Raw genomic sequence first — 27354 nt, forward strand, 5'->3', positions numbered from 1 at the left:
ATACTAGAGACTTTAATAAACACAGATAATCAACTACACTTCAAACACTGACGACACCTAAAGAACAAAGAAATGGAATAGGGGCCGGTTGCACCAGCTATGCGTAAGTTACAACTTAGCCTAGTTTTGAAGTAAATGGGCTCTAAGTTACAACTTACGCACTACTAAATATTTTTGAGTTGCACCATTAAACTTAGTTGAAGAGTAACTTTACAAATAAACTAAATATTTATGGAAGCCTCCGATCAGAAGTTACGGTTATAATAAAATGGCAGACTGACTGAATGGTAACAAACAAGCAATGAGAACATTATAGTTACATTACATCCCCCTCCCTGAACTACAGGTCCTCGCGCTGTGACAAAACCAACAGAGTAGGGAGGAAGGGGGTTCCAGAGGCAGGCAAAGGGCAGGAAATTGGTGGATCCATCAGAGGCAAACACCAAGGAAGAGATGATGGAGGGAGGAGCTAGGGAGCGAGCCCGAGCGACCCAGAGCAGATCCATAAGGACAAATGTCCATGGTGGAACCGATGGAGGTAGGAGCCATGATGAAGCCAAAAGCCGGACCAACCGAGGTGGAGCCGAGGAGACAAAGACCCAGGGTGACAATGTCGGAGGCCAGGAAGTCTGTGGATCAACCAGGGTGATGACTGACCAAGGTGAAGCCAGAGAACTGAGGGAGCCTGGTTGAGACTAAGGGACCACAGGACCACAGTGGAGCAGGCCGAGTTGGAGCCAGGGGATCGACACACCTGGGCGGAGTTGGAGACCTGGAAGCCCAGGGCAGCTAGGCGGAGCCACTGACAGAGGAGCAGAGGGACTGAAGGGAACCAGTGGAGGCAGACCCAGGAAATTGAATGCCATTGTCAGAGGAGGAGGGAGTGGGAGCCTGGACAAGACAAGATGAAGAAGGAGACTTGAGGCCAGGCAGGACCAGTGGTGAAGGAGGAGACTCGAGGCTGGCCGGCCGGGACCAGCAGCTACAAATATTTGAGGCTGGCTGCAAACAGTGTTTACGAATGAGTCTAGAAACTGGATGGGACCAGTGAAGATTGGAGATTTTTGGGAATGATATCGTCCAAATCATCATACCATTCCTTGTGGACATGGAACCGCACAGTGGTGGTAGTATGGGCGGGACTCAACTCCATGCTCTCAAACTATACTAACACTCCTTCAGAGATGAACAATGATACCGGCTCATACACCTGGTCTGACTGGGCAGGCTCCGGCTCAGAATCTGTGGTGGGCTCTTGTTCGTTGTCCATACATGTAGAGTTTAGATTCTCTACACTCAGTCTCTAGGATGAACATTGGCTCAGTCTCGAGCTCCTTGACGGACATAAGGTGAAAAGAATGTTGGAGCGCTTAGGTGCTAGATTAATACCCGGTGGCAACCACCAAAGATTGTCCGATCAGAACAATTAAGCGATGTCCGTTTAGTAGGAGTTAGATGCACACACCACTCAAAGACCACTCATTTAATCTTGAACAGTATTTAATTAAGTGTGGTTCTATAAAGAAAAACAACAATAAAGTATTATGAATATACACATTCTACACAATATTCATTTCTTATAACATTAACATCAGAAATATGTCTTCCCAGCGATCGTATTGTAAAGATGAGCTACTAATTAGCTCACAGACATATGTGGTACGACAGATGCGATAAGCGCGTCTTTAAAGGCAATTCGCGCATAGTGTAAACACCACAGTATAACGAGAGAAATTTAACTTACTCTTTGATGCACGCACACATGCGATTCAATACTGCAGAATCGCCGATGAACTGGCATTATCATCACATTAGGTCCGTCTTGCGCAATAATAATATCAGCGCTCGTAACTCAAAGCTAAACTGCGTCAGTGTATGCGTCATTAGCACCGGGTCCTACCGGGTCCTAACGAAAGGCGAGTGACTTTACTGCCTGACTACATAACAACAGCAAATTAACTATTACATACACATAGAACTGTATGAACATATTAATGAATGGATGAACATTAACAACTGGCCCTCATTTTAGTACAGCCGCCCCCAAATGTGCTTGCAGATTTGCATCTCGGGCCAGTACTCACAGTCAGTCAGGGAGTGTAGGAAGCTTAATCAGTTTGACAACAGGTCTGATGTAGGTTCTGTCTTTGACCTGGATTTCTGCAGCTCTTACTTTATCATCAGCTCCAGCCATAACAGTTTTCACAGTCCCAATGGGCCAGAGTGCTCGGGGAAATTGTGAATCTGCAATCATAACTACCGTGCCTACGGTCAGGTTGTCTTTCTCTTGTTGCCACTTCTGGCGAGACTGGAGTCCGGGCAGGTAGTTACGCAGATAACAGCTCCAGAACTGGTCTGCCAGTACTTGGCTGTGTCTCCAGCGTTTGCGACTGAGCAACTCCGATGCAGGGTAAATTACCTGAGGCAAGGCAGAGTCTAGCCGGCCCATTAAGAGTGAATTGGGAGTTATTGGGTCCGGATCAGCTACATCCGAAGATGCATATCCCAAAGGCTTTGAATTTAAAATTCCCTCAATTTCAATTAGGACAGTCCTGAGCACTTCCTCTGTGACTGTTTGAGCACCAATGGTGGTGTACAGAGCAGCTTTAACAGATCTGATTTCTCTTTCCCAGGATCCTCCAAAATGTGGGGAGTTTGGTGGATTGTACTGAAAGTCGATCTGTTGCTTGGCAAGTTCTGTTTGCAATTGAGGATGAATATTCTTAAAAGCTTCCTTAAGCTCACGATCTCCACCTTTGAAGTTGGTACCCTGATCAGAGCGCAACTCATGAGGTTTTCCCCTACGGGCGATGAAGCGCCGTAGAGACATGAGGAAAGAGTCCGTGTCAGCTTGAGAGAGAAGGTCAATGTACACTGCCTTTGTGGTCAAACATTTATAAATGATACCCCAGCGTTTTTCATTCCGTCGCCCAATTTTGATGGTAAATGGGCCGAAACAGTCCATGCCTGTGGAGTAAAAAGCTGGCTGGAAGAGTCTTAAACTAGAAGGGGGTAAGTCAGCCATTTTAGGGATATTGGGCTTGCCACGCCACCTTTGACACTCAGCACAGTGATGCTGGATTGATCGAACAGCTTGACGACCTCTCAAGATCCAGAAGCGTCTTCTGATTTCAGCAAAGACCCTTTCAGTACCAGGGTGATGGAGCTGTGTATCGTACTGCTGAATTAGTAACTTAGTCATTGGATGAACTGGGTCTAGAACAATTGGGTGAAGAATGTCAGGGCTCAGCAGTTGACACCTTCGGAGTCGTCCACCCACTCTAATCAGCTGCGTGACAGAATCAAATTCAGGAGATAATGTCTTTAACCGACTGTTTGGGGAGATGAATTTCCCTGCTTGAAGCTGAACATATTCATCAGGAAAACTCTCCATTTGAGACTTTTGGATGACTCTGAGCTCTGCTTTCTTATACGTGTCAGCATTAACAAGGTCTGTGGGACAGGCCGCCCCGTAAAGGGATCTGGCTGTTGCGTCTATAAGCTCTTGGAAGTTGTCATATTTGGATGCATTGACTGCATGCTGGTCATCGTGAGTTATAAGAAGGTGGAAGGATATTGGTTTACGCAGTTCCTTTGAGGTGTCGGCTGGCTTTAGGTTGGGCAATCTGGGCCAAGACGACGGAGGCTTCTGAAGAAATTCTGGGCCATGGTTCCAGCGGGTAGGTGTGGCTAGCTGAGCCAGTGACAGGCCACGAGTAATGTCGTCAGCAGGGTTGTCTTGTGACTGCACATAGGACCATGATTGTGAATCAGTTAACTCTTGAATCTCCGCAACTCTAGTTCCTACAAACACTTTGAAGTGACAAGAGTCTGATTGCAGCCAGTTAAGGACGGTAGTAGAATCAGTCCAGTATTTAAAACTGCTGATGTCTAGTGTGAGCTCTCTTTTCAGAACTGCTGCCAGTTGTGCTCCAGTTAGAGCAGCACATAGCTCAAGTCGAGGAATTGTTTGCTGCTTCTTTGGAGCTACTCGTGATCTAGCTGCCAAGAATGACACCTCTATTTGCCCTTTGTTATCTTCAGTGCGGAGATAGGCTACAGCACCGTATGCTCGCTCTGAGGCATCACAGAATGTGTGCACACTTCTTGAGCTGGTCAAGGGATCTAGCTTTGTAGTGTAGCATCTGGGTAGTGTGACACTGGAAAGTTGTGTAAGCTCGTCTTCCCACGTGAGCCAGGCATTTCTGAGGTCTGTGGGCAGTTCAGGGTCATCCCATTCTCTCTTTTTGTCCCAGAGCTTCTGGACTATAAACTTAGCTCTTGTAGTAAATGGGGTGATGAATCCCAATGGATCGTACTGACTGGAAAGGATGCTATATATGTATCGCATTGTGGGCTCAGTTTTTACGACGTGGCCATGTTTATAACCAAGTGTGTCAGATCTGCACTGCCACCTAAGTCCCAGTGTGCGCTCCTGAGGGTCTGCTCTGTCTGAACTAAACCAAAGCTCATGGTTCTCTGACCTGATTTGCTGTGGTAGGTGTTGCAGGAGTTGGGGAGTGTTACTAGCCCATTGGCGCAGTTCAAATCCACCCTCGGCCAGCAGATGTCGCATGTCATCCACTAATTGTCTGGCGGTTTCAAGTGAGGGAACACTTTGCAACCAATTGTCAACATAGAAATGATGCTCAACTGATGCTCGTACCTCACTGTCTGGATGGCTGTGATCGGCAACATGTTTCCGGAGAGCAAAGGTTGCACAGCACGGGCTGCACGTGGTTCCAAAGGGTAACACTGACCATTGGTAAACACCAGGTGGGCTGGTTGTGTTCAGGTCTCGCCACAGGAATCGCAAGAATGCTTGATCTTCTGGCAGGAGGCGCACCTGATGAAACATCCCCTTTATGTCACTGCTAATGGCTACTGCATACTCTCTGAAACGGAGAAGTACTCCCAGCAGGGTCGCACCCAGAGTTGGCCCAGGAAGAAGATATTCATTCAGGCTCATCCCTTGGAAGTTAAATGAACAATTGAATACAATCCTGTTCTTTCCATTGTGGTGGACCATGTGGTGTGGAATGTACCACCCTTGTGTCTGTACAGCTGTGGATTGGGGAATTTCCTTCACGTAGCCCGCTTCTAGCAGCTTGCTTATCTCCGACTTGTATACTTGGGATTTATCAGGGCTCCGTGCCAGCTGATTTTCAGTCCTTCGCAAATGAGGCAGTACCGCTTCCTTTGGAGCATTTAGAGGTGGAGGACTGGTTTTCCACAGGAGGGGGGTAGCGTATCTTTGCACACCTTCAACTTCAACCCTTGTTGTTTTCTCCTCCAGCTGGCACACAGCTTCTGCATCCTGTTTTGACCTTTTAACAAGCCGTTCATTTCGGTAGGGCAATATGTCCATCTGCCACAACCTCTCAACTTGACTGAATAGATCATTAGGCGAAAGGCTTACTGATGTGAACAGGCACTGTTGTGTGTGAGGGATGTGTTCGAGGAACTTTGATGGACCTTGGAGTGTCCATCCCAAACGAGTTTTCACAGCTGCTGGACCTCCTGGGGGTCCCAATCGAACTGGCTCAATGGGGGTGATCAGTTGTGGGTAATCTGACCCAATTAGCAGTAATGGCCTCGCATGGTCGATTGACTGCAGAGGTAGGCCTCTGAGATGGCAATATCTCCTTTGGAGCGTTTCGATTGAGTAGGAATGAGGTGATAGTCCAAGCTCCTTGGCTGTGAAAGCCTTTTTGATTGCAAAGTTGCGATCTGATTGAGTGGCGGGACTTACTGAGAATGATACTGTGGATCCATGGATGATGCGGATATCTTGGCGCACTGTGCGAAGAGACAGGTCTTCGGGCTTACCGTGGAGATTGAGTTGCTGAGCTGCTTCATGAAGAAGTATGGTGCGCTCGGAACCATCATCTAGCAGTGCATATGTATCCAGTGAAAAGTCTCCGTTGCGTATGATGACTTTGCACAATTTCAGTAACACTCTACTGCTGCCGCTTGGTCGATCAACGTACAGAGTTTCTATTGTGGTGCTGTTATACTGTGTGATCTCCTCTCTTTCTTTGGTAGCATTAGCACTCATTTCGTTATTGGCCTCGTGCAGAATCTCTAGATGCCTCCTTTGACACTTCTTGCATTTCGCCTTAAGAGTACACTGACCTGCTTGGTGATCGCGCCCACATTTCCAACATCTACGATTGGACCTGATCCAGGTCACAATCTGCTCTTTGGTCAGCAGCTTGAAGTTTGAACACTGATTGAGATAGTGCTGAGTTGTATTACAAAAGGGGCAATATTTCTTAGGTTTCTCTAGTGATCGCACCTCAGGAAATGCATTTCGGTGAACCGATTCAACCTTGGAAACTAGCTTTTGCTCGCTTCCATGGAAGATGGCAGTAGATCTGTGGGATACTTTAGGTAATCTTTGCTGGTCTTTGCAGAAACTCTGTCTCTCTCTTCCAGAGTCAAAACTAAACTGGGTACCGTCCTCTTGCACCCTCACCTCATATTCCAGCCATTCTGCAAATTCCAGTAAGGTAGGTATAGGTGTCTTGAGCGGATTAACATACCTCTTAAAGTTTGCTCTGAGATCGTGAGGCAATTTAGCTAGGAGTCGGGAGACGTGCGACCCACAAGTCAGTTCTGTTCGTCCAGGACTTCCTAACTGATCCAGCATTCCGACCAGGGCCCGTACCTTCAGTGCGAAAAGCCTGAATGCCCTGGTGTCTCCACTTCTTATGCTGGGCCCATCCATCAGGACAGCAATGCGTTGAAGGGCAAGTTGATGAGGTTGGCCATAGATCTCTGTTAGAGCCTGCATGGTATGACTGTAAGGGTACCTGCTGTTACTGTAGGAGTCAGCAATGAGCAATGCTTCCTCAAACTTCAAGTGGTCCATCAATATCTGGAACTTAAAACGCTCTGTAGCATCAGCAGGCAGGAGATTGTCAAGAGCTACCTTTAACCTGGCAAACTCACGTGGATCCTCTTTAGTGAAGTTAGGAATGGTAGGAGTTGGACCACGATAAGTGTTCTCTTGACTGGGTGGCGATGAGGAACGATACTGCACGAATGGTCTCTGTTGTCTGAAAGTAGGGCTGTAATAGTGTGTGGATGGCTGCCTTGGGTGTTGGTAACGTTCATCACCCCGCTCAGCCCTCTGGGGTGCTGCTACTCGCTCTGGCGATGGCGACGTTGATCTGGGTGGCTTGGAACTCACCTTCATCCTCTGAAGCTCGTGGATAATCTCATCTATTCTGTCACGTTGACGTTCTGCATGTAAATTATCCTCACTGCGTTTCACTGACCTTTCTCCTTCATAACGTGGATCTCTTTGATCTCTTGTTGACGTTACTCTGTGGGGTGCAGGTGAGGTAGAGACTAGATCCTCCATTTCATGCAATGAGTGTCTGGGTGACAGCAGTAGTTGAGATGGAGACAATGGTCTTGGAGATTGAGCTACGGTGGGTTCTCTGAGGTCACGTCTGAGTTGACGGTTCTCCTCCTCCAGATCCTTCAGCTGCATCTGCAGTACTTCAGGTGAGAAATGTGGATTCACCTCATAGGCAGGAAAGTGATCGCTGCCAGCTGCCAGGGTGTTGTGAGGTGGTAATGGACCTCCTGTAGCCCCTATTATCTGTTCTCTCTCGTTGGAGTGGTATGAGGGTGTGTGCGCTGATCGCTGCTCTGGCACATAATCAACCTCATAGTCTGCGAGGTACTCTGGCATCTGCGTTCGGCGACGGGAGCGAATTTTTGCATCACTATTCTCCTCACTATGTATGGACATTATGTTAATTCAGAAGTTGCCGCTCCGGCTCGAAGGACCATGAAAAGAATGTTGGAGCGCTTAGGTGCTAGATTAATACCCGGTGGCAACCACCAAAGATTGTCCGATCAGAACAATTAAGCGATGTCCGTTTAGTAGGAGTTAGATGCACACACCACTCAAAGACCACTCATTTAATCTTGAACAGTATTTAATTAAGTGTGGTTCTATAAAGAAAAACAACAATAAAGTATTATGAATATACACATTCTACACAATATTCATTTCTTATAACATTAACATCAGAAATATGTCTTCCCAGCGATCGTATTGTAAAGATGAGCTACTAATTAGCTCACAGACATATGTGGTACGACAGATGCGATAAGCGCGTCTTTAAAGGCAATTCGCGCATAGTGTAAACACCACAGTATAACGAGAGAAATTTAACTTACTCTTTGATGCACGCACACATGCGATTCAATACTGCAGAATCGCCGATGAACTGGCATTATCATCACATTAGGTCCGTCTTGCGCAATAATAATATCAGCGCTCGTAACTCAAAGCTAAACTGCGTCAGTGTATGCGTCATTAGCACCGGGTCCTACCGGGTCCTAACGAAAGGCGAGTGACTTTACTGCCTGACTACATAACAACAGCAAATTAACTATTACATACACATAGAACTGTATGAACATATTAATGAATGGATGAACATTAACAACTGGCCCTCATTTTAGTACATAAGGGCTGGCTCACACACCTGGTCAGACTCAGTTGGCATAGGCTCTGGGTCTGCGGTGGGCTCTGGCTTTGGGTCCTTAGCGGGTGTGTGGAGGTGTTGTCTGGGTTCTTGTTCTGTTGTGGTCATAGGCAAGGACATCAACACTAGACCTCTTACCATGTAGGATTGTCCACATCAAGCAATTCCAGTGAGCCTTAATGTGCTCCCATCCAAAAATAAATAAATAAAAACAGCCAACAAACAGAATCAGGCAGAATATTCGGATTAAGGAAGATTCTCACAGTAAGGGCCACAAAAGCTGCTGCAATATCCATTTAAAAAAATATATATTTTCTAGGTTCGGCATTTTGTCACATAGCACTGTGTATCTTAATCCAATGAAATGCAGGAAGAATGAGATACAAGAGAATTTAACAACTTCAACTTGATCACAGAGAATCAATGAAGCAACTACATGAAGTTGAGACCACCTAAACTAAGACCAAGTCAAGACAAAGACCAGGATGTGCTGAGACCAAGACAAGGCCAATACTTTGAGGGGTTGAGACCAAGACGAGACCAAGACCACAGTCTTGCGCACTTACTTCAAGTCGCGTGCACGCACTCTCAAGTGGCCAAGGCCGCAAGTGTGGGTATTTGGAAAGGCCCAAAGAACAGAGAACTGAGGGCTTACACAGGGAGAGATATAATCAACGTAACAGGTGTCACTAGCAACCATGGCAACGAAACAAGCAATGAGAACTCAGGCAAACCGAAAACAAGGAAAATTAAACTAAAGAGTTTCATTATTGTTAAACCTTTATCATGCAACTCCAGGAACAAGCAGAGTTACCATTTGTGGCGAGCAGGACGAGGTCGAGGGCCGTGGGAGGACGGCACGAGGCAGGTGGCGTGATTATAATGAGCGGAGGAGCGGAAGCATAAAAGGAGGAGCAACGACAGTGGATATCGAGAGAGGAACAGGGTTGATTTTATGTTGTGTTTCTGTTTTGTGTGGCCAGCAGTCGTCCCTTCACCTTTTATGCTTCCGCTCCTCCGTGAGAGATCCGAGACCGGTGCATCCGCGCAGGTGTCACTCATTATAATCCCGCCACCAGCCTCGCGCTGTCCTCCCATGGCCCTTGACCTCGTCCTGCTCGCCACACCATTAAATAATCTCTTCATCATATTTAAAAAAAATGTTATAACCTTATGCCAAATAGGGTGTTTGGGTAGGGTTTGTTACTTAGCTCAGATTGGTGTTTGTAATAAGTATATAATTAATTGTTTTATTAAAAATAGTTGTTTATTATTTAATATTTATAATATTATTTTTATTTTATTTTAGTTTTACTTTGTTTTGTAAAACACAACACTTTGTTTTGTTACATACAACGGAAGATCAAGCTGTGCTATTTTAATGAAAAATTACAAGGTCCAAAAGTTTAAACTTATTGTTAAAGTTCAAAAACAAGCATTTAGAAAACAGATATAAAAAAAAAAAAAAAAAAAAGGAATTAGAAAGACAGATTCTGACAGGTCAAATCTGGTCAGGTAAGAAGGTTCATTTTGGACCAGGTTCAGGTTTGAACTTTAATTTCCACGTAGACCTATACTCCATAGCCTGATACAGTTGTGCTCATTTAAAGGTTCACAACACCTGCTGTGTAACCTATAATCAATGTGAATAAGACATCTGTTGTTACCCTGGTTACCCTCAGCAGTGTGTTCCCCTACTCCTCATCCATAAATAATAACTCTGATTGAGAATCCTCCATGTGCAGGTGTGTGTGTGTGTGTGTGTGAGGTGCTATCAAGATAAAAGCACATTCCAAATGTCGAAGCCTGCACTGCGATGAATCACAGGAAAACTAATTTGGCTTTTTTTCTGTATGATAATAAGGTATAGCGCAAAGGTCTTTCTGGGCTATCTATATCCTTCTGTGTTACATAAGGTGGTTCGCTCTCTTCAGCAAAGGCCAACAGGGCGAGAAATGTTTTGCACCACACCCTTGTTAAGGAGCCCGGCTCCTCAGGGACTCCTCCACACACACATACTGAGGTGTAACCTCAACTGACAATAATTTATTAATCAGGCTATGCAAATGTCACAGCCCAGCAATAACTGTGTCTCTCATCTCATCTATCCATTTCCTAAAATAATAAACAGCCCGTGTTTTCTTTAATGTGTTTTTAAACAGACTATTGTTCTTCTCTGGAACAAATATGAGCATCAGTTGTTTTTCCACCTTGGTCTAATGCAGACAGTTCCCCAGAGAACATGATGAAAAACACCTGCAGAGGTCTTTAATATAGGATCATTCCACACCCAAACTTTAAATACATTTGTATATAAAAATTATATAAAATATTAAAATACAACATAAATATATCAATAAACGGACTATAAATGGGCTGTATGTAAAAATGTATGTATTAATTGCTTTTTTATTGCCAATGTGTGAACAGCATGTAACAAAACTTAAATATCAAGACCTTTCCTGACTGCCTATTGTCCATGAATGCTATAACAGGTGATCCACTGGAGACAAGTTGTAGAACCCGAGTGCATGGACATGGACATGGACATGGACATGGACATGGACATGGACATGGACATGGACATGGACATGGACATGGACATGGACATGGACATGGACATGGACATGGACATGGACATGGACATGGACATGGACATGGACATGGACATGGACATGGCACTTACCAACAGTGATTACAGGGAAATAATACTTGACAAAGACGGCAAACATGAGGGCTTGAATACAGACTACTAATGACTAAACGAGACACACCTGTGAACATGATTTAGACAATTAACCAATGACTACTTGACACACAAAAGACTAGGGAAGCACATGACAGGATCACATGAGGGCAAGGGAATCACATGTCAAGACATGAAACATGACTGACATGAAACAGGAACCAAAACAAGACGTGACAAATGCCTACAGACTGATTTTTATGTGAAGGACTCGGGCCGGTTTCGCCGAGAAAATCAAAAGGATGCGCCGTTTATGGGTCCTCCCGAGGGCCTCTCTTCCATTCTATGACACGTGAAATGAATGTTTATACAAAGTTCAGGATAGCCATTCTGTACTGTAATGTAAATGTATCATGCTAAGAAAATGTATGAATTCAAACTTTAGTCTCGCATAGCCACAGGGCTCTCAAGTCTCACGCATTTAAACTCGTTCACACGCCACACCTTGTATTTCTCACGCTGAGGAGTAAGGGATAAGTTGTCCCGCTATACAATTAATGGACGAGGCGCAGGCAAACGGAGGGAAGTTCTCTGCCGAGTTCATAACATCTGTCTCGAGTTATACAGAGTTAAATGCCAGCTACCAGCCAATCAGAAATTAGAATGAGTTATTTCAGTCTCTTGTACATTATGTGTACACGAATGTGAGAACTGGCTCTAGTTCACTTAACAGCCACCAGTGTCACTAATAACAAGGGTTTAGGAATTCGACATATAACCCCTCTAAATATTTATTAACATTTATAATTTAATATAAATAACATTTTTATGTATTAAAGGTTCTCTAAGCGATCCTGGGTGACGTCACTTCTTGTTGACGTTCGAACTATTGCCAAACAAAACGGAGGCTAGCTAGACCCTCCCTCCTCCTCATCCGCGCACTAACAACCCAAACCCCACCCCCAAATCCTTCTTGTCGGTTATTGGCTGGAACACTGTTTGTTATGTTGTGGTGCGGGTTAGTCCAGTTTGTTTTTGTTGCAGTTTGTGGAGCCTGGGGTGTCTACAGAGACCGCGTTTTTTTAGAGTGTGTTCAGGAGACAGACAGCTAGCGGATAGTGAGGAGATATTTGCTGTATGTGACAAAAAAATGTTTGGCCTAAAAAATGCGTGACATCGCTTAGAGCACCTTTAATAAACATTGTATTTATATTAAAATGGAGAAAAAAAAAGAAAAAAAATTTATATATATATTATTTAATTTATATATTTTTTCGTATTATTCTAAACACACACTTCATGCACTATCCGTTGCTCAAAAATACACGCACGCACGCACACACACACACTTCTGGTGGATATTTTGGAGCAATGTGTGTGTGTGTGTTTCTGGGATCTGCCTAGTTTTCTTCTGCTCTACGGAAGTGGCACTTCACGGGCTCCACAGGTGAGCAGCTCATATACATGCCCTGAGCACTAAGTTCCCAGGTGCCATCTGTGGCCATGGCAGCCCTGGCGTGAGTCACATGCCACAGCCCCTCCCTGTCAGCCCCACTGTGCTAATAGCTCCTCTTTCCAAAGTCCTGAAGACATCAAAGAACAGCATAGCGGTGGACTCCATGTTAGAGTCCACATATGTGCATGTAGAATAAACTGGCATGTTCCCAAACGTGGCATGTGGAAATGCCTGGGTAGCCCAGTTCCAACACAGCGTAATGGTCCTATGCCAGTCCACGTACACACACGAAAATAAACATTTGTCTTCCTCTAAGCACATATTTTTTTGTAGCCATTTTGCTTTAACTGTGAAGACAGAGAGGCCTGAGTTTGTAACAGTGGCTGAAAGGGCAGGCTGCAATGTGCCAGTGGTGATAAATGCACATTATGATGTGACTGGAGGCTCATCTCCTCTGATCTGAAGAGTGATTCTGCACCCACTCATTTCTGGCACAGATGAATGAAGGCTAGTAGAGAGGCAGGCAGTGATGGAGAGATCCGTTCGGCTTCGGTGCCTTAGCATCTGTAAGACCTCCCCTCTCAAACGCTTTAAATTCACAGATACTATATAACCGTATAACAGTAAAACATAGAACCCTGGAATTAAGGTCTACAATGAAAGAAGCAAAAAAAAAAATATATATATATTTTTAAGTAAAGCAATATCACACAATAACACATCTATGCTCATCATTCAGACACATCAGACCAAAAGCATGATTATCACTATAAGTATGATGAATTGTGTAAGTTAAATAAACTACCTTTTAAATTACTTAAATTGTAAATTACATTTTAGACACAATGCTGCCGGTTCCGGCTGCATCAACTAAAATAGTTCCAAATGAGGACTTGTTTCGATCCTAAATGAATCAATGCTGTTGAAATAATCGGTTGAATGAATGATTCAATCACTCACCCAATTTTGTTCCTGAATGATTCTCCTATACAAGTCCTTTTGAGGCTTCTTAGGCTAGACTCCTCCTCAGCATTGAACGCTAGAATGAGACGGTCTAGCAAGTGCGCATGGAACATCACACATGTTCCTGCCCCCAATGTCATGGTACGAAAATACTATAAAAACTTAATTTTGGGAAAAATACTTTTGTATTGAATTAATAAAAAGCCAGTTAATATAGTGAATGACAACTGCTGTGGTCTCCCAGTGGCTTAAACTATTGGCAGTTTAGTGTTCAGTTAATAATTTCCAAAAAAAACAAAAGATAACGTGTAGGCTATGCCTTCATTTCAGAAAACATTATTTTTGTCATAATGAACTCAAACAAGCTCAGTGCGGATTCGTTTTCCGTCACTTCTTTTTCATGAATTGGAATGTGTGCAAGGGATTGTGGGTGATTGAAGGACGCGAAGGATGCACTTGATGTATCCTTCAGAATGAGCTGACTGAAGGACACGAAACGAAAGCTGGCTTCCAAAGATCCTTCAAATTGAGATGACCTTCAGCACTGACGTGACAGCTGAGATGTGCAGCCTTACTAGGACACAGCCGTTGTTGAACGAATCAGCTGAATGAATGATTCAATGATTGTCTCGAAAGGTCACACATTGCCACCTACTGGCGCATAGATGTAGCCTGCAGAAAGAGTCAGTGAAAAATCCCCATCACTAAAGACCCGGGTATACTTCATTTTCCGCATTCCGCTTCGACTTGCGCACAGTCGAGCGTACAAGTATTTCAAAGTACACTCCCTTGGCCATGTGCGCAGAAAGACGTGTTTGGCGCGCGCACACTATCTAGCGGATTTTGTTTTCAAGTGCTCAAGTCCCTCAGGCGCACAACTGGGCCGCACGCAGACGGACTGCCAAAATATACTTTGGGCTTAACACAGCCTGACAGTCTATCTGGAATGTGTAAACACAGACAAATAAAATATCAGCACTAGGGCTGTGCAACGATTAATCGCAATTAATCGCATCCAAAATGAAAGTTTGTGTTTACATAATTTATGTGTGTACTGTGTATATTATAATTATGTTGTATATATATGAATACACACACATGCATGTTTAAGAAAAATGTACACACATATATTATGTAAACACAAACATTTATTTTGGATGCGGTTAATTGTTGCACAGCCCTAAGCACTCTTGAAACACAGCTCAGCCAATCAGATTGGAGGACCCGCACTAATTGTAATAAGTTTCTTTCCATAAAAATAACTGCATTAGATGCAGACTTTTCACTGTAGAATAAAATGTGGTCAAGAGTGTGTAATGGTAATCTTTCATCATCTTGCCACATCATCTCAACAGAGGTGTGCGGGTATGGACCGCCTGGCTCTAATTAAATTTAGTATCTGGACTGAGGGTCGGATATCTCTCCCAAATAGAATTACACACCATTCAGTAATTCTTAATAGGCCTCCAGGCCAGCACTAATATTCTATATCAGTCATAATTTACTTTTTAATAGGAGGAGGCCCTGCTCTTTCAGGTAGCTCTTGCTCTTGTGGAGAGGTAATTTCACCCTGTTAAAAAGCCCCTTCACAGAGCTTTACCAGAGGGCTCTGCCAGCCTAATGGAACTGTCATAGAGATGTAAATACCATTGGCACTTTGTGAAACAAGCCATGAAGGGCAGGCAAGTTGAGCACAAGCATGACCCTAACTAAACCTTTCTCATATACGCACACACAAGCACAAAACAGACAGCCAAATGCTTAACAATTTAGGCATCTGATGCAACTGAGGAAGCACTTCGGCACTGAGAAAGAATAACTACAGGAGTGATAAATAACCTAACTAGACAAAGTCACTTTGAGAGTAGAGTAGACTCAACAGTCAGGTCAATCCGAAGTGATTGTTCTGCATGAAGTCACAAGTCAACCTTCACTTCAGTCAGGTTGAGTCAACATCTTTGACAGCAGCACACCACGGTTAAGAGCAGGGAAACATTTACACACAATCCATTCGATAAGGTTCAATATATTCTTCAGGTAGTGGCGCTGGAATGCATTTAAATGGGGATTAAAGGGAAAGATGAGCTGGTTATGACATCATTAAGGTCATGAATTATAATTGGCTCATGTTGACATTGCCAGGTAATCCTCCAAGACTGTCCAGCCATGTAACTTAATATTCATGAGCTAAGTCTTCACCTTGGTTCACTTTATAAATATCCAGTTCAAATATATTCGAATTCCATGTTCTTGAAGAACGTCCCACGCTGTCATGATATTGAGATGTGATATCAATCACCTTTACATTTGCTCAGCTATTTTCACACAAACTTAACACTATTTTGATGAAGTGTCTCATAAAAACTGAAAAGTGGACTTGAAGTCCACTCCTGACATCTGAACGCAATTATAATTTTTTCTCAAGTCAAGTGCATAAATGAATGACAAACATATTGCACTTTCCAGAAAAAAAACAACAACTCAAATTAAAGGTTTGTTTTGGCTTGTTAGATGCATGTGGGTGTAGAAATGCACATTTCTTGATTTCCCATCTACTAAAAACTGCCAGTGTGCAGTGTGTGCTGTCAAGAGCACACACTCTCATTCATTTCATATCTGGGAGTCTCTCGGTCCAATCATTTTGTAGGTCAGTGGATATACGCATGGGTCAGGCACCTGTTTTTTTTTTCTTTCCTAATGTGGCGTAAAGATAAAGGTGCCTTTTGCCCCCAAATATAAAAAAAAAACAACAACAACTGAAACACCAGGTACTTAACCTACAGCAAATTATAGTATATTGTTCTGGTCTGTTCTGAGTGCCATGATTTGGTTGCTTAATTTTTCTCTTACTTTTACTCTCCACTATCATACCTCTCAGGATTTTTCATTGGTCGATCATCATCGACACTATACTAGAAATACAATTTGAATGCAAGCCAACAGAATATTTTAATAAGTCTATTTGGTTGAGTAGGCTAAAGGTGACGGTTTGTGCAATGACCTTAAAAAAAGTCATTTGAGTTTTAACATCACTGACTTCATTAAGGAATACATTACTGCTTCATCAGAAGATATAGCCACTTATATACTACAAAACGATTTAGACAATTTTAGAATTTTCCCAATATGTTCATCGTGATTTTGAATTGTACACTACTGTTACGACATCACAAAAACACCAGAATGTACTGTATATCCTATCCCCCAAAAAGTTATAATTGTTTTGGAGTCTATAGTTTCTTAAAATAAAATAATATAATTTATAGACTCATAGATTAGTTACATGATACAGATGATTTCAGGATGTATAGATTCCACTGAGGTCATAATCATTGTGAAATGTAGCGCCTCAGATAATGTTTTAGCATTGATTTTTGTAATGTATTAGTGAGGTTCCTTAACACAATCAAATTGCTTTCGTGGAGCTCTTATGAGAAACAAATGCTAAAAACAGCAAAGGCCACTACTCGTTGGAGCTACTCAAAAAAACAAGTTTTTGCATCCAACCTAAAGTCATTGTATTGAAATGATCTGCTAAACAATAAAACCTTTCTCACTCTGAAACATCCCTCTGTGAAGGGCTCCCCTACCTGAGAAGAGTTTTCTATGGGTCGCTGTGTGAAGGCAGGCAGGCTAAATGGCAAGGAAGGGAACTGACAGATTCTTTGAAGATGCCAATTAGACAAGCTGCCATTTAGATCAAACACACCAAGCCTTTTTCAGTGCAAAGCCATGGCATTTATCAGCAATCCCTGCTTGTTAGGAGAATAGGCTGAAGGCTGAAAGTTGAAGGTGTCCAACCTTCCTAACAGGATGAGAGAACCTTCTGAACAGAGAAAGGAAAAGGACTGAGAGCTGAGAAGAGTGAATACAACTACCCATCTGGTTATTGCAAACTCTTTTTCTTTTTTTGACCATTTCTCATTAATCGCTAAACTTTCAAGCAATACAAAAAATGAAAAATAACACAGACTCTAGTTTTAGCCAACACATGCCCCTAAAGAGGAGGGATTGTATCAACACAGAGCAATTCTATTTTTTCCAGACTTCACAACTCCTTTACCTAGAACGGGTTTCATTTTTTTCAAACAGACAATTTAAAAGACTGAATGTCTGTATTCGGTAAGGTGGGTGAAATCTAAGGCTCGGCAAGAGTGTCTGTCGGGCTATAGTTATTGTGGTGTGTTCCACACGTCGTCTCTCGTTGGGTTCAAGTAGTGGCAGTTTGCCCAATTCAGCATGTTGAATCGGCATCAGGGCCGTCGGCGAGAGGGGAACTCTGATTGGGTGTTCAGTTTAGCGAATTGAAGCGAAAGTGATGAAAGAGAGCAAGTAAGTCCAGACAACACAGACAGAAGGCTGATCTAATGTTATGTTATCATACCCGAGCATTCCAAAACGTGAATATTTTCATAACAACACGAGTCGCTCAAGTTATTAAAATAACTGATATTCAAAATGGTAAGCAAAATGGTAATGCGGCTTTGTTTAGGTTTCAAATATCTTGTATATCCTTGTTTCGGTTTCTCCTTTTGAATGACGAATATAGACTATTGATACCTGTTGATATTATAGTTAATTCCTTACACGCAGGCGCAGAACACATGCGGTCGGCTGTAGTCTGTGCTGTGTGTTCAGGCGCAACTTTTTGGTCCAGACGCAGCCGACGAGAGGCAACAACACAATCGGTATTCGTTGCCGCTAGTTCTTTGAAGTCGGCTTGGTGCGGCCAGGCTTTATACTTCAAGTGAAATGAAATATGGCAAATTTTGGTGGACCATTTCTATCTTCATCTTCTCAAACTGGCTTTTAGCTTAGTTATCAGCCCATGCTATGCTAAAGCCTTTAAAGACTGTGGAAAGGACGGCGGAATGGAATCCATCAAAGAGGCAGTGTGCCTTCTCTGCCACAGCCGATAAAAGTGATCTCATTACTGATTACACATGCACACGCTACCTCCTCTACCTTCCACTGTATATACAATAGGGTAAAATGGGGATAAAGGCAAACCTTAAGAAAAAATTGCTTCCCACTATTCTCATAGTGCATGATTGCAGAAAAAAAATATGAGCAACATATTTTGTGTGTAAACAAATCATAAAAGTGGTTTATTTTGTTTAAAAATCGTATAAACGTATGAAGTGGCAAGGTGGGCCTTTTACCACACACACGAGGTAAAAGGCTCACCAGCATGGGGCTAAACACATTATTTATACAATACTTTAGCTAAATAATATGTTTTTAATAATGTCTAAGTTGATACTTGTTTAAAACAATCACTTTAGCAAAGTTTGCACTATTTTAAATTCATTTTTGTTCAGTAAATATACTGTCATTCAAATATGTTAAAATATATTTAAAAAATACATAAAACTATTTTAAAATGTAAATATTCTGAAAGCATTGAAATAGATCCCATAATAATTTAATTTAGATTTACAATATTAACAAATGATATGATTAATATCATATTTTTAAATGGTTTCATTATAAATATGGTGATTATCTCAGCCAACCTAATGATTTCTACCATCTAAATGTAACAACGGCATGTCAACAAATGGAAAAGTCAGTCAGCTGTTTATTATCATGTTAATTACTGTGCGTTTATCCCCAACAGCAGGGGCGCCTTTTACCCCAAATACCATACTTTTACATATTATTCCAATATTGTACAATAACTGTTACTCTAATTAGCTTGAACAAAACAGAAAATCATTAACAAGACCTTTGTCTAAAAATGTATGCAATAATTTTAGTAATTCTCATTTGCTACTTGAATCTACAATAAAAAAAACATCAAATATTAGATCAAAGTGGTGCAGAATCAACTTTGCAATGCTGCCCGCGCTCGTGTCAAGGATCAGCCAAAAATCCACGTTCATCTTGAAAAGCGTTTTTGTGGAGAAAAATCAAATCAAAGGAGCCTTGTACCCCATGGAGCCTTTATGTTGTACCCTATCAATCCAGAGGTAAAATGTTACTCACTGAGGTGGGGAATCTGGGTACATGACGTTGACTTGAGACAGTGTCTCCACATAGGAGTCAAAGTCAAAAGCAGGGGGAAAGTCCTCAACACAAGTGGACCTCAGCTCTCCAATGGAGCCACCATATGAGAGGCCATCTGGAGCTGTAGAAACAACAACAACAACAAAACATGTGAAATTTCTGTTTCTTATATTATAAGTTTGAGAATTTTAGTGAGACTTTCATACATTGCAAATTTTTTTTGTAAGTTATATATTGCCAAAACCAATATTGTCATACTCTTAAAGGGATAGTTCACCCCAAAATTTTAATCATTGTCTCACCTCTCCACCATTTACTCATGCCGTTCAAAACCCAAAACGCATTTGATCATCTTTACAACACAAATGATATGACAAAAATAAACATAGTTTTTAATGAAACCTGAGATATTTTGGTACCTCATTGAAAATCTATTCCACCAAAACTTTGCTGCTTTGTGGTTTAACCCAAGGCTTCTAAAACGAAATCATCACTTTATGTGATAAACAGATTTAATTTTTAGCTTTTATTCACATATATATGGTTTAAAACATGCACATTCAACACATCAAATATAGTGGAAGCTCAAACATAGTTGATTGATGCTTAAGAACAAAAGATATATGTTCTCACATCACACAAGCACATTCAAGCTTCCATTTTGAATTCCTAAATTAAATCTGTGTATCATATAAAGCGATCTGGTCTCTTCAGAATACTGGGATTAAACCATTATCTCTTTATGCACTTTTTGAACAATCAACGTCTTGGTTGTGAAGACTTTTAATGGAGGGACAGAAATCTCTCAGATTTAATTAATAACATCTTCATTTGTGTTTCGAATATGGGTTTGGAACGGCATTGAAGGCGACTACAGAATTTTAATTTTTTGGTGAACTACCCCTTTAAAACATTGCACTACCAGTGACAATGTAATGTGCATAAAAATGTGGTTATGAAATTAAACCATTTTCTCTAAAGTGTTAGTTCACCCAAAAATGAAAATTCTGTCATTAATTACTAATTAATTACTCATGTAGTCTCTTACGCTGTTCACGTGAGCACAATGATGCATGCGTGTGGCGCTGACATAAGAGCCGGCCAATACTGAGCCGGTGTTCTGACGTAGAACGCGGAAGCAATGCACTGTGTTTACAATGTGAATAGCGTCAGAGACTGACACTGAAGAGAATAAATTGTTGAATAAAGTCGAAAGCTCCCAGATTTCATCAACAAGATCTTCATTTGCACTACAAAGTCTTACGGGTTTGGAACAACATGAGTTATTATTTTTTTTCTCTGGGTGAATTAACCCTTAAAGGTCTGCTACACATAAAGACATCACGGTAAAGGAACATACAGATGTCCAATCTAAAATATTTTGTCTAAAAAAATGTATACCTCTGCATAAAACACACTGCTACATAATAGGATTATAGGTACAGACACCAGCATTTGTAATCGTTGAACAGCAATGAGAATGTAAATGTGTTTTATTGTATGTGTCCAATTTATTCTAGGTGCCTTATCTATCAATAATCGCCTGGATTAACAAAGTATGCATTACATTGTGACACGATCACAAAACAAACTGCAGTAATGTAAATTGGAAAGATCAGACTAAAATGATTATAAAACAATAGTTAAAGCTTTTCATAGTACAATTAACTCAATCAAGATAAAAAAATCAACAATTTTCATGATATAACACTGAACATAATAGTGAAAATGTCACTGCATAAGATAAAACAATAACTGTGACATTAAAAAAAGAAAGATAGCACAGAAACACAACAACATACAGTAAGTTTGTTAGATTTTAGTAAAAAAAATATATATATAAACCAGAATATTCCCATGGAACATGATGAAATACACCAGTGATTTCTCTGCTAGGACAGTAAAGTCCAAAGTACTGTATACCTAAACCTTCAAAATGCTGCAGTTTATAATACAGTCAATGCCAAATAAATTAGAAAGAAGGTCTTGCTGGCCATATCACTAACTAATGGGTAAGGCTAACTGATAGACTCAGTAGAGCTACAAGGACAGGCTTTCGGCTGGCATCATTGAACCCAAAAAAAAAAAAAAAGGCATTGAGGGGATGCTTAGGTTTCAAATTTTCAGAATAACATTAACAAAATAGTATGACAAACCAACTTGTCATGCATGTCACACAAATACTAATGCAACAACACAGTACTAACTAGGGGTGTAACGATACCTTCATTTCACGATTCGATATATATCACGATACTGAACTCACGATACGATATTATTGCGATACTCCCAAGACATATGATAAAAGGTTAACAAAAAATTTACTGTTGATTAAAATGCTAACTTTGATATTACATTGTGGGTTTAAATGAACAGGTCTGGACTTAGTGCTTGTAATTCAAGGATAATGGTGACACCAGAATAAAAATATTCATGATTCTGAAGCTGACCATTGCATTATTATACATTATAATCAACATTATATAGTAGTTTAATGTAGTACTGACACTAAAACTCTGAAAACATGATTTTTTTCTTATACAGTAATTTCTATTTTGGGTGAACTATCCACGATACATATTGTCACTATCCACGATACGTATTGTTGCATTTTTGTATTGCGATATATTGTGGCACGATATATTGTTACACCCCTAGTACTAACTACACACTAGTTTCACAGACAAGGCTTAAATTAGTTCCAGACTACAATGCATGTTTGAGCTGTTTTAACTGAAAGTAACTTGCACTGACATAGGCTATATTAAAATATGTCAGAGCCATTGTTTTGTCTAAAGATGTACACCAGTAACGTTTTTTTCTATAGTGCACATTTATAAAAGCTACTTACATTTCCTAATTGAACTAAGGCCTAATCCTGGCTTAATCTAAGTCCTGTCTGTGAGACCAGGTGTTTTTGATATGTTATGGAGCCCATGAAGTTAGGTCACTGACCGTAGCTGGCTCGCAGGTGGGGGTTGCGCAGTCGGCTGTCTTTGCGCAGACTGCCCACAATGATGGTGACGCAGGAGAGGAAGAGCACCAGCCCGATGACGATGCCAGCCACCACCAGAGGGGACACCAGCAAGCTGGCTTCATTACCCCCTTCTTGGCAGTCTGGGTACTCATGAGCATGACTGCTCTGGTTTGAGCTCGCTGAATGGTGGACATGGTAGAACCAGAGATGGGATTGTGTGGAGGTTCGAGAGAATGAGGAAAATGGGAAGATGACATGAGAAAAAGAAAGAAGGGAAACAGGAGAGAAAGATCAGACAGATGGTCAGTTTTTAAAGCAGTTTCAATAATTTACAGTAGCAAGTGTTACATAAAACACAAAAGAGACATTTTCTTCTTTCCCACACAGATCATAATGGTGTGGGATTATGTCAGTTTCCATATAATAACCCTTCTTTGAGACACAAACACACTCAAACACCTCTCTGTGTAGCGCAGATCAGGAACGCTCCCCAGACTTTCATCCCTCAGTAGATTAGATTCTCAAGTCTGCAGCGTTAAATTTTTAATCCTGACCCGTTTTAATTTTTAAATATGCGGGTGGAAGACTTTCATTTCAACTCACGAGAAGCCCAACTCCAGCCATTAGCTCCCCTCTGACTTCCTTCACCCTTTGCATTCAGACCAGAGAGAGAACACACACACACACACACACAGTCAGATTCAAGCCTATTGGGAAAGATGATGATATTAACACTCTGTGGGCTTGAGGCCTCCAGCCCTTCCCGGAGACAAACAAGACTGAAATCAAATCAGTGAATCTGAGTGAATCTCCAGCAGTGCTTGAATGGGAACCATATTTATTCTAAGGCCAAAGGAAACATTTGGAAGTGTTTACTGTGATCAAAAGGTCGCCCAAGGTAAAAAAAAAAAAAAAAAAAAAAACACTTAAATTTTCTCAATACATTGCACATCACCTCATTTCTCAAATAATCTGAAAAAAGCTTGTTCGAAAGATTTAGTCTCTTGATTTAAAAGATGTAGGCTGTTGCGATTGGTCTACTGCTTACAGCACATCGGAAATGAAACGGCCATTACCATCTGAATTTCAGCTCCAGAGGCTTCATCAGCACTTGTATACACAGTGATGCGAACAAAAATGATGGCGTCAGTTTTCCATATCAATTCCAGCGCAGGTCCTCATTCTTTTGAAGAGCATGCAAAGTGAATCTGCAGCAACACAAACCAAACTCTTCCAGGCCTCAGCTAGCCTACAACTACAGTGTTTGAGGGCGGGTCAAAGTAGACACTGTTCGAGGAAAGCCAATGAAGCCCATAAGCTGGAATTATGCAAATATATCACATTATTACGCAAGTATGTAACAGGAAGTGAGACAGAAATTGCTGATGACTTGTTTCGGCAGTTTAGAATTGATTATTTAGTTTCGGAGACAACAACTTTATTTGTCGTGCACTTTAATCTTTAAAACTTTACAGACCTTTTACATTCATAAACAGCTACATTGCAGAAATGCAATGTTCAAAAAAGCATAAAAGGGGCAACTTTAATGGTTGAGCTATATCTTGATAAAAAAGTTTTCTGTCTGGAACGATTGAGAAAAATATCACACCTTACTGATACCAAACAAGGCCATAGGTAGTTCAAAATACTAGAAAGATTCAACACAAAATAATCACAGGCAATCAAACGACCTCGACATCAATAATTTAAAACTTTTACCAATTTAAAACTTCTCACACAAGGAGCAACAGAAAGAGTAACTAAAAGGGTGTTGAGGTCACTTGAATATTTGCTATTTTGAACCACAGTCAGTACTGTTAGCAATTATTACTCAATAACTTTTTTTTTTTACTGAATATATTTAAACTTTATAAAGGTCCTGATTCTTTTTAAGGACAATTTGTAATATGGGTTTAAAATATAAAAACAAAAACATTTCACAATTATTTTTTTTAGATATATATTGCACTCCTGTGCTGCATTGCAAACATTTGGAAAAGAAAACATGTTGGTCTGTTGTTATTAAACTTTGTGAAGGTGGAATACAGCAGTGTTGTTAAAACAACTCAATGCTCATGAGAGTCTTTAGAAACGTGCTGTGAGAAACACGGTTGTTTATCAGACTTGGTTAATTATTATTAGTTCACAAACCTTTACAATTATTTAAACAACATAATACATAAATGAAGCAGTGCTATCAGCAGGTCCGGCTCCAGATATGAGATGAAAGGTGGGCCGGGTGGGGTGGGATGGGGGGTGTTATTTAATGCTTTAGTCTCACATGTCTATTGATATAGCTTTAATATCATACATGCAAAGCAATTGTTAGGTTTGTTTGTTTGTTATTGTTGTGTTTGTTTGTGTTTTCTTCATTTGTAATATTTTTTGTATATATTTTGCAACTATTTAGTAACTGCAAAAAAAAAAAAAAATCTGTGTATCAACTTGCACAGATTAATTGTTCACCTCAAGACTAGTAATATGCGCTAACAAAGTAATAGGGTCAATTTTGATTTCATGTCGACTTTAAAATAACTATTTGCATCACTATACCATTTACAACATCAGCTTTTTGCTCAATTTAGAAAACTGTTACAAATTAAAAATATTAATTTTATCTGAAATGCTGTTTTTCTTAAGAATTATTCTCACGTCTGTTATAACATTACAGATTTTTGGCCATTGTTATTTTTTACATTTTTATTTTTACATGTAGCCTATATTTTTTTAACCACACAACAGATCTTGTATCAGTTTAGTAACTTTAGATTTGAGGAAAACAGGGCAGGTCTTGGAAAAGTCACTATAATATTTACAACATTAGCTTTCTACTCATTTTAGAGAATTTTGTTACAAACTCATCCATGTCCAGTTCATGTGTTATTGCTTTTTCATGAGCTAAAAGCACAAGGTTTTCCTTTCGAAACAAGAAATCTGTGCATGTTATTAGGCTACTAGAGTGTGGTAATCAAGTTCACTAATAGTTCTAATAAAGTTCATTGGCTGTTACTGTCGTTATATTGCTTCCATAATTCAGCATGTCCGTTTACCTCAAAGGTAGCGACGGGAATGAGCTAAGTCTGTCTCGGAGAAAAAAAGAGGGGGTTGGGAAGAAAACAGAACATAAAATATCTGGAGCTGAATTGACGCTTCACATGGAGTTTCATTGACAGGCAATCTGACCAATCATAATCCGCCATCTGCAGAATCTGCCATTTTTGTCCGACAAAGCTGTCAGGTGTGCGTTCCAGTCCACTTATAGACACGCACTTGCGAACTTCCCTAAGCACTTCCCCTCAGGGGAATCCCTGCCGCCATTTTGAAGTGCGTTCCACCTTGTGATGTGGATGAGGGAAGTTTATATGGACATCTACATTTATACATCTTTTGAACATTCTATTCCTAAAATAACCCTAAAAGAATGTATCAAAAATGTTAAGCAGCACCGTTTTAAACACTTATAATAATAAGAAATGTTTCTTGAGCACCAAATCATCATATTAGAAGGATTTCTGAAGGATCGTGTGACACTGAAGACTGGAGTAAAGATGCTGAAAATTCTGTTATTATAACAGTTATTTTAAATCGTAAATATATATTACAATATTATTATATTTTTCATCAAATAAATGCAGCGTTGGTGAATGGTGAGCATAATAAAAACAATAAAAACATTGAAAAAAATTACCAAGCCAACCAACTTGGTGGTGAATGGTAGTGTATATTTGCTACTGTCACAGTCATGTTCAGTCTGTTTGTTTTTCCATTCATGACGTGTTCCCTTTGTTCTAGTTTCCCGCCACTCATCAGTCACCATGGACAATAACTACATTCATCACAGCTGTTTGTCGTTTAGTTAATCGTCACTGTGTATTTAAGATCCTGTCTGTGTTCTGTTTAGTTGTCCGGTATGTTTGTGCACAGCACACTGTCTCGCACATTAAGTATCTTGTTTTGTGTTGCTTAAAGGGGTGGTAAAGTATGATTTCACTTTTCTAACTTTAGTTAGTGTGAAATGTTGCTGTTTGAGCATAAACAACATCTGCAAAGTTACAACATCTCAAAGTTCAAAGCAAAGGAAGATATTTGCTTTTAAAGAAAAGGACTACAACAAACCGCTGGTAGGGACTACACGACATTCCTCCCGGGTTAGTGACACCACCAACCCTAAAATGTACATAAACCCCGCCCCCGGGAACACACAGTCCATGTTGAGAAGAGGAAAAGTTGTTGTATAAGAGTACATTTGTGAGTCAGCTCAAACTTTTGCATCCATCTATTCACATGCAATATAAAGTCACTCTGTGTGCATCTCACAACAGTTGCTATACGAGCGATTTATAGATTACCATGACAGAATATCCTAATTGAAGATAGTTAACTCCACATCAGCAACATAAATTCATCAACTAACCATTCAGAGACGTCCTGTTGCATTATATGTGTTGTCAGTTCTTCTTGAGTCTCTCCATCTTTGTCTGACTCCGTTTTAACATTAAAGACAGAACAGTTTCTGTCATTTTAGTGTCTGTGTGAGGTGATCGCAGCTGCTAACACACACAAGCTCTTGAAACCCCGCCCTCTGCTGCAGCTCATTTGCATTTAAAGGGCCAGGCACAAAACGGTGCGTTTTCTCAAACCCTCAAAAAGTGACAACTTTAACATGCTATATAAAAAATATCTGTGGGGTATTTTGTGCTAAAACTTCACACACACACACTGGGGACATCAGAGATTTATTTTACATCTTGTG

General features: G+C 40.8%; 1 protein-coding gene across 2 annotated transcripts in view; it reads right to left on the reverse strand.

The window, feature by feature from the left end:
* bean1 (brain expressed, associated with NEDD4, 1) overlaps positions 1–27354 on the reverse strand; it is a 64518-nt gene that overhangs the window by 10024 nt on the left and 27140 nt on the right. For both annotated transcript variants that reach the window (XM_079605132.1, XM_079605133.1), the window contains 2 exons: positions 22580–22780; positions 19604–19745 (listed from right to left, as the gene is read on the reverse strand). In XM_079605132.1, coding sequence (XP_079461258.1) covers positions 19604–19745; positions 22580–22780 — 343 coding nt within the window. The remainder of the gene's footprint in view (positions 1–19603; positions 19746–22579; positions 22781–27354) is intronic.

The sequence above is a fragment of the Phoxinus phoxinus genome (genome assembly GCF_949152265.1).
Source record: "Phoxinus phoxinus genome assembly, chromosome: 2".
NCBI lineage: Eukaryota > Metazoa > Chordata > Actinopteri > Cypriniformes > Leuciscidae > Phoxinus > Phoxinus phoxinus.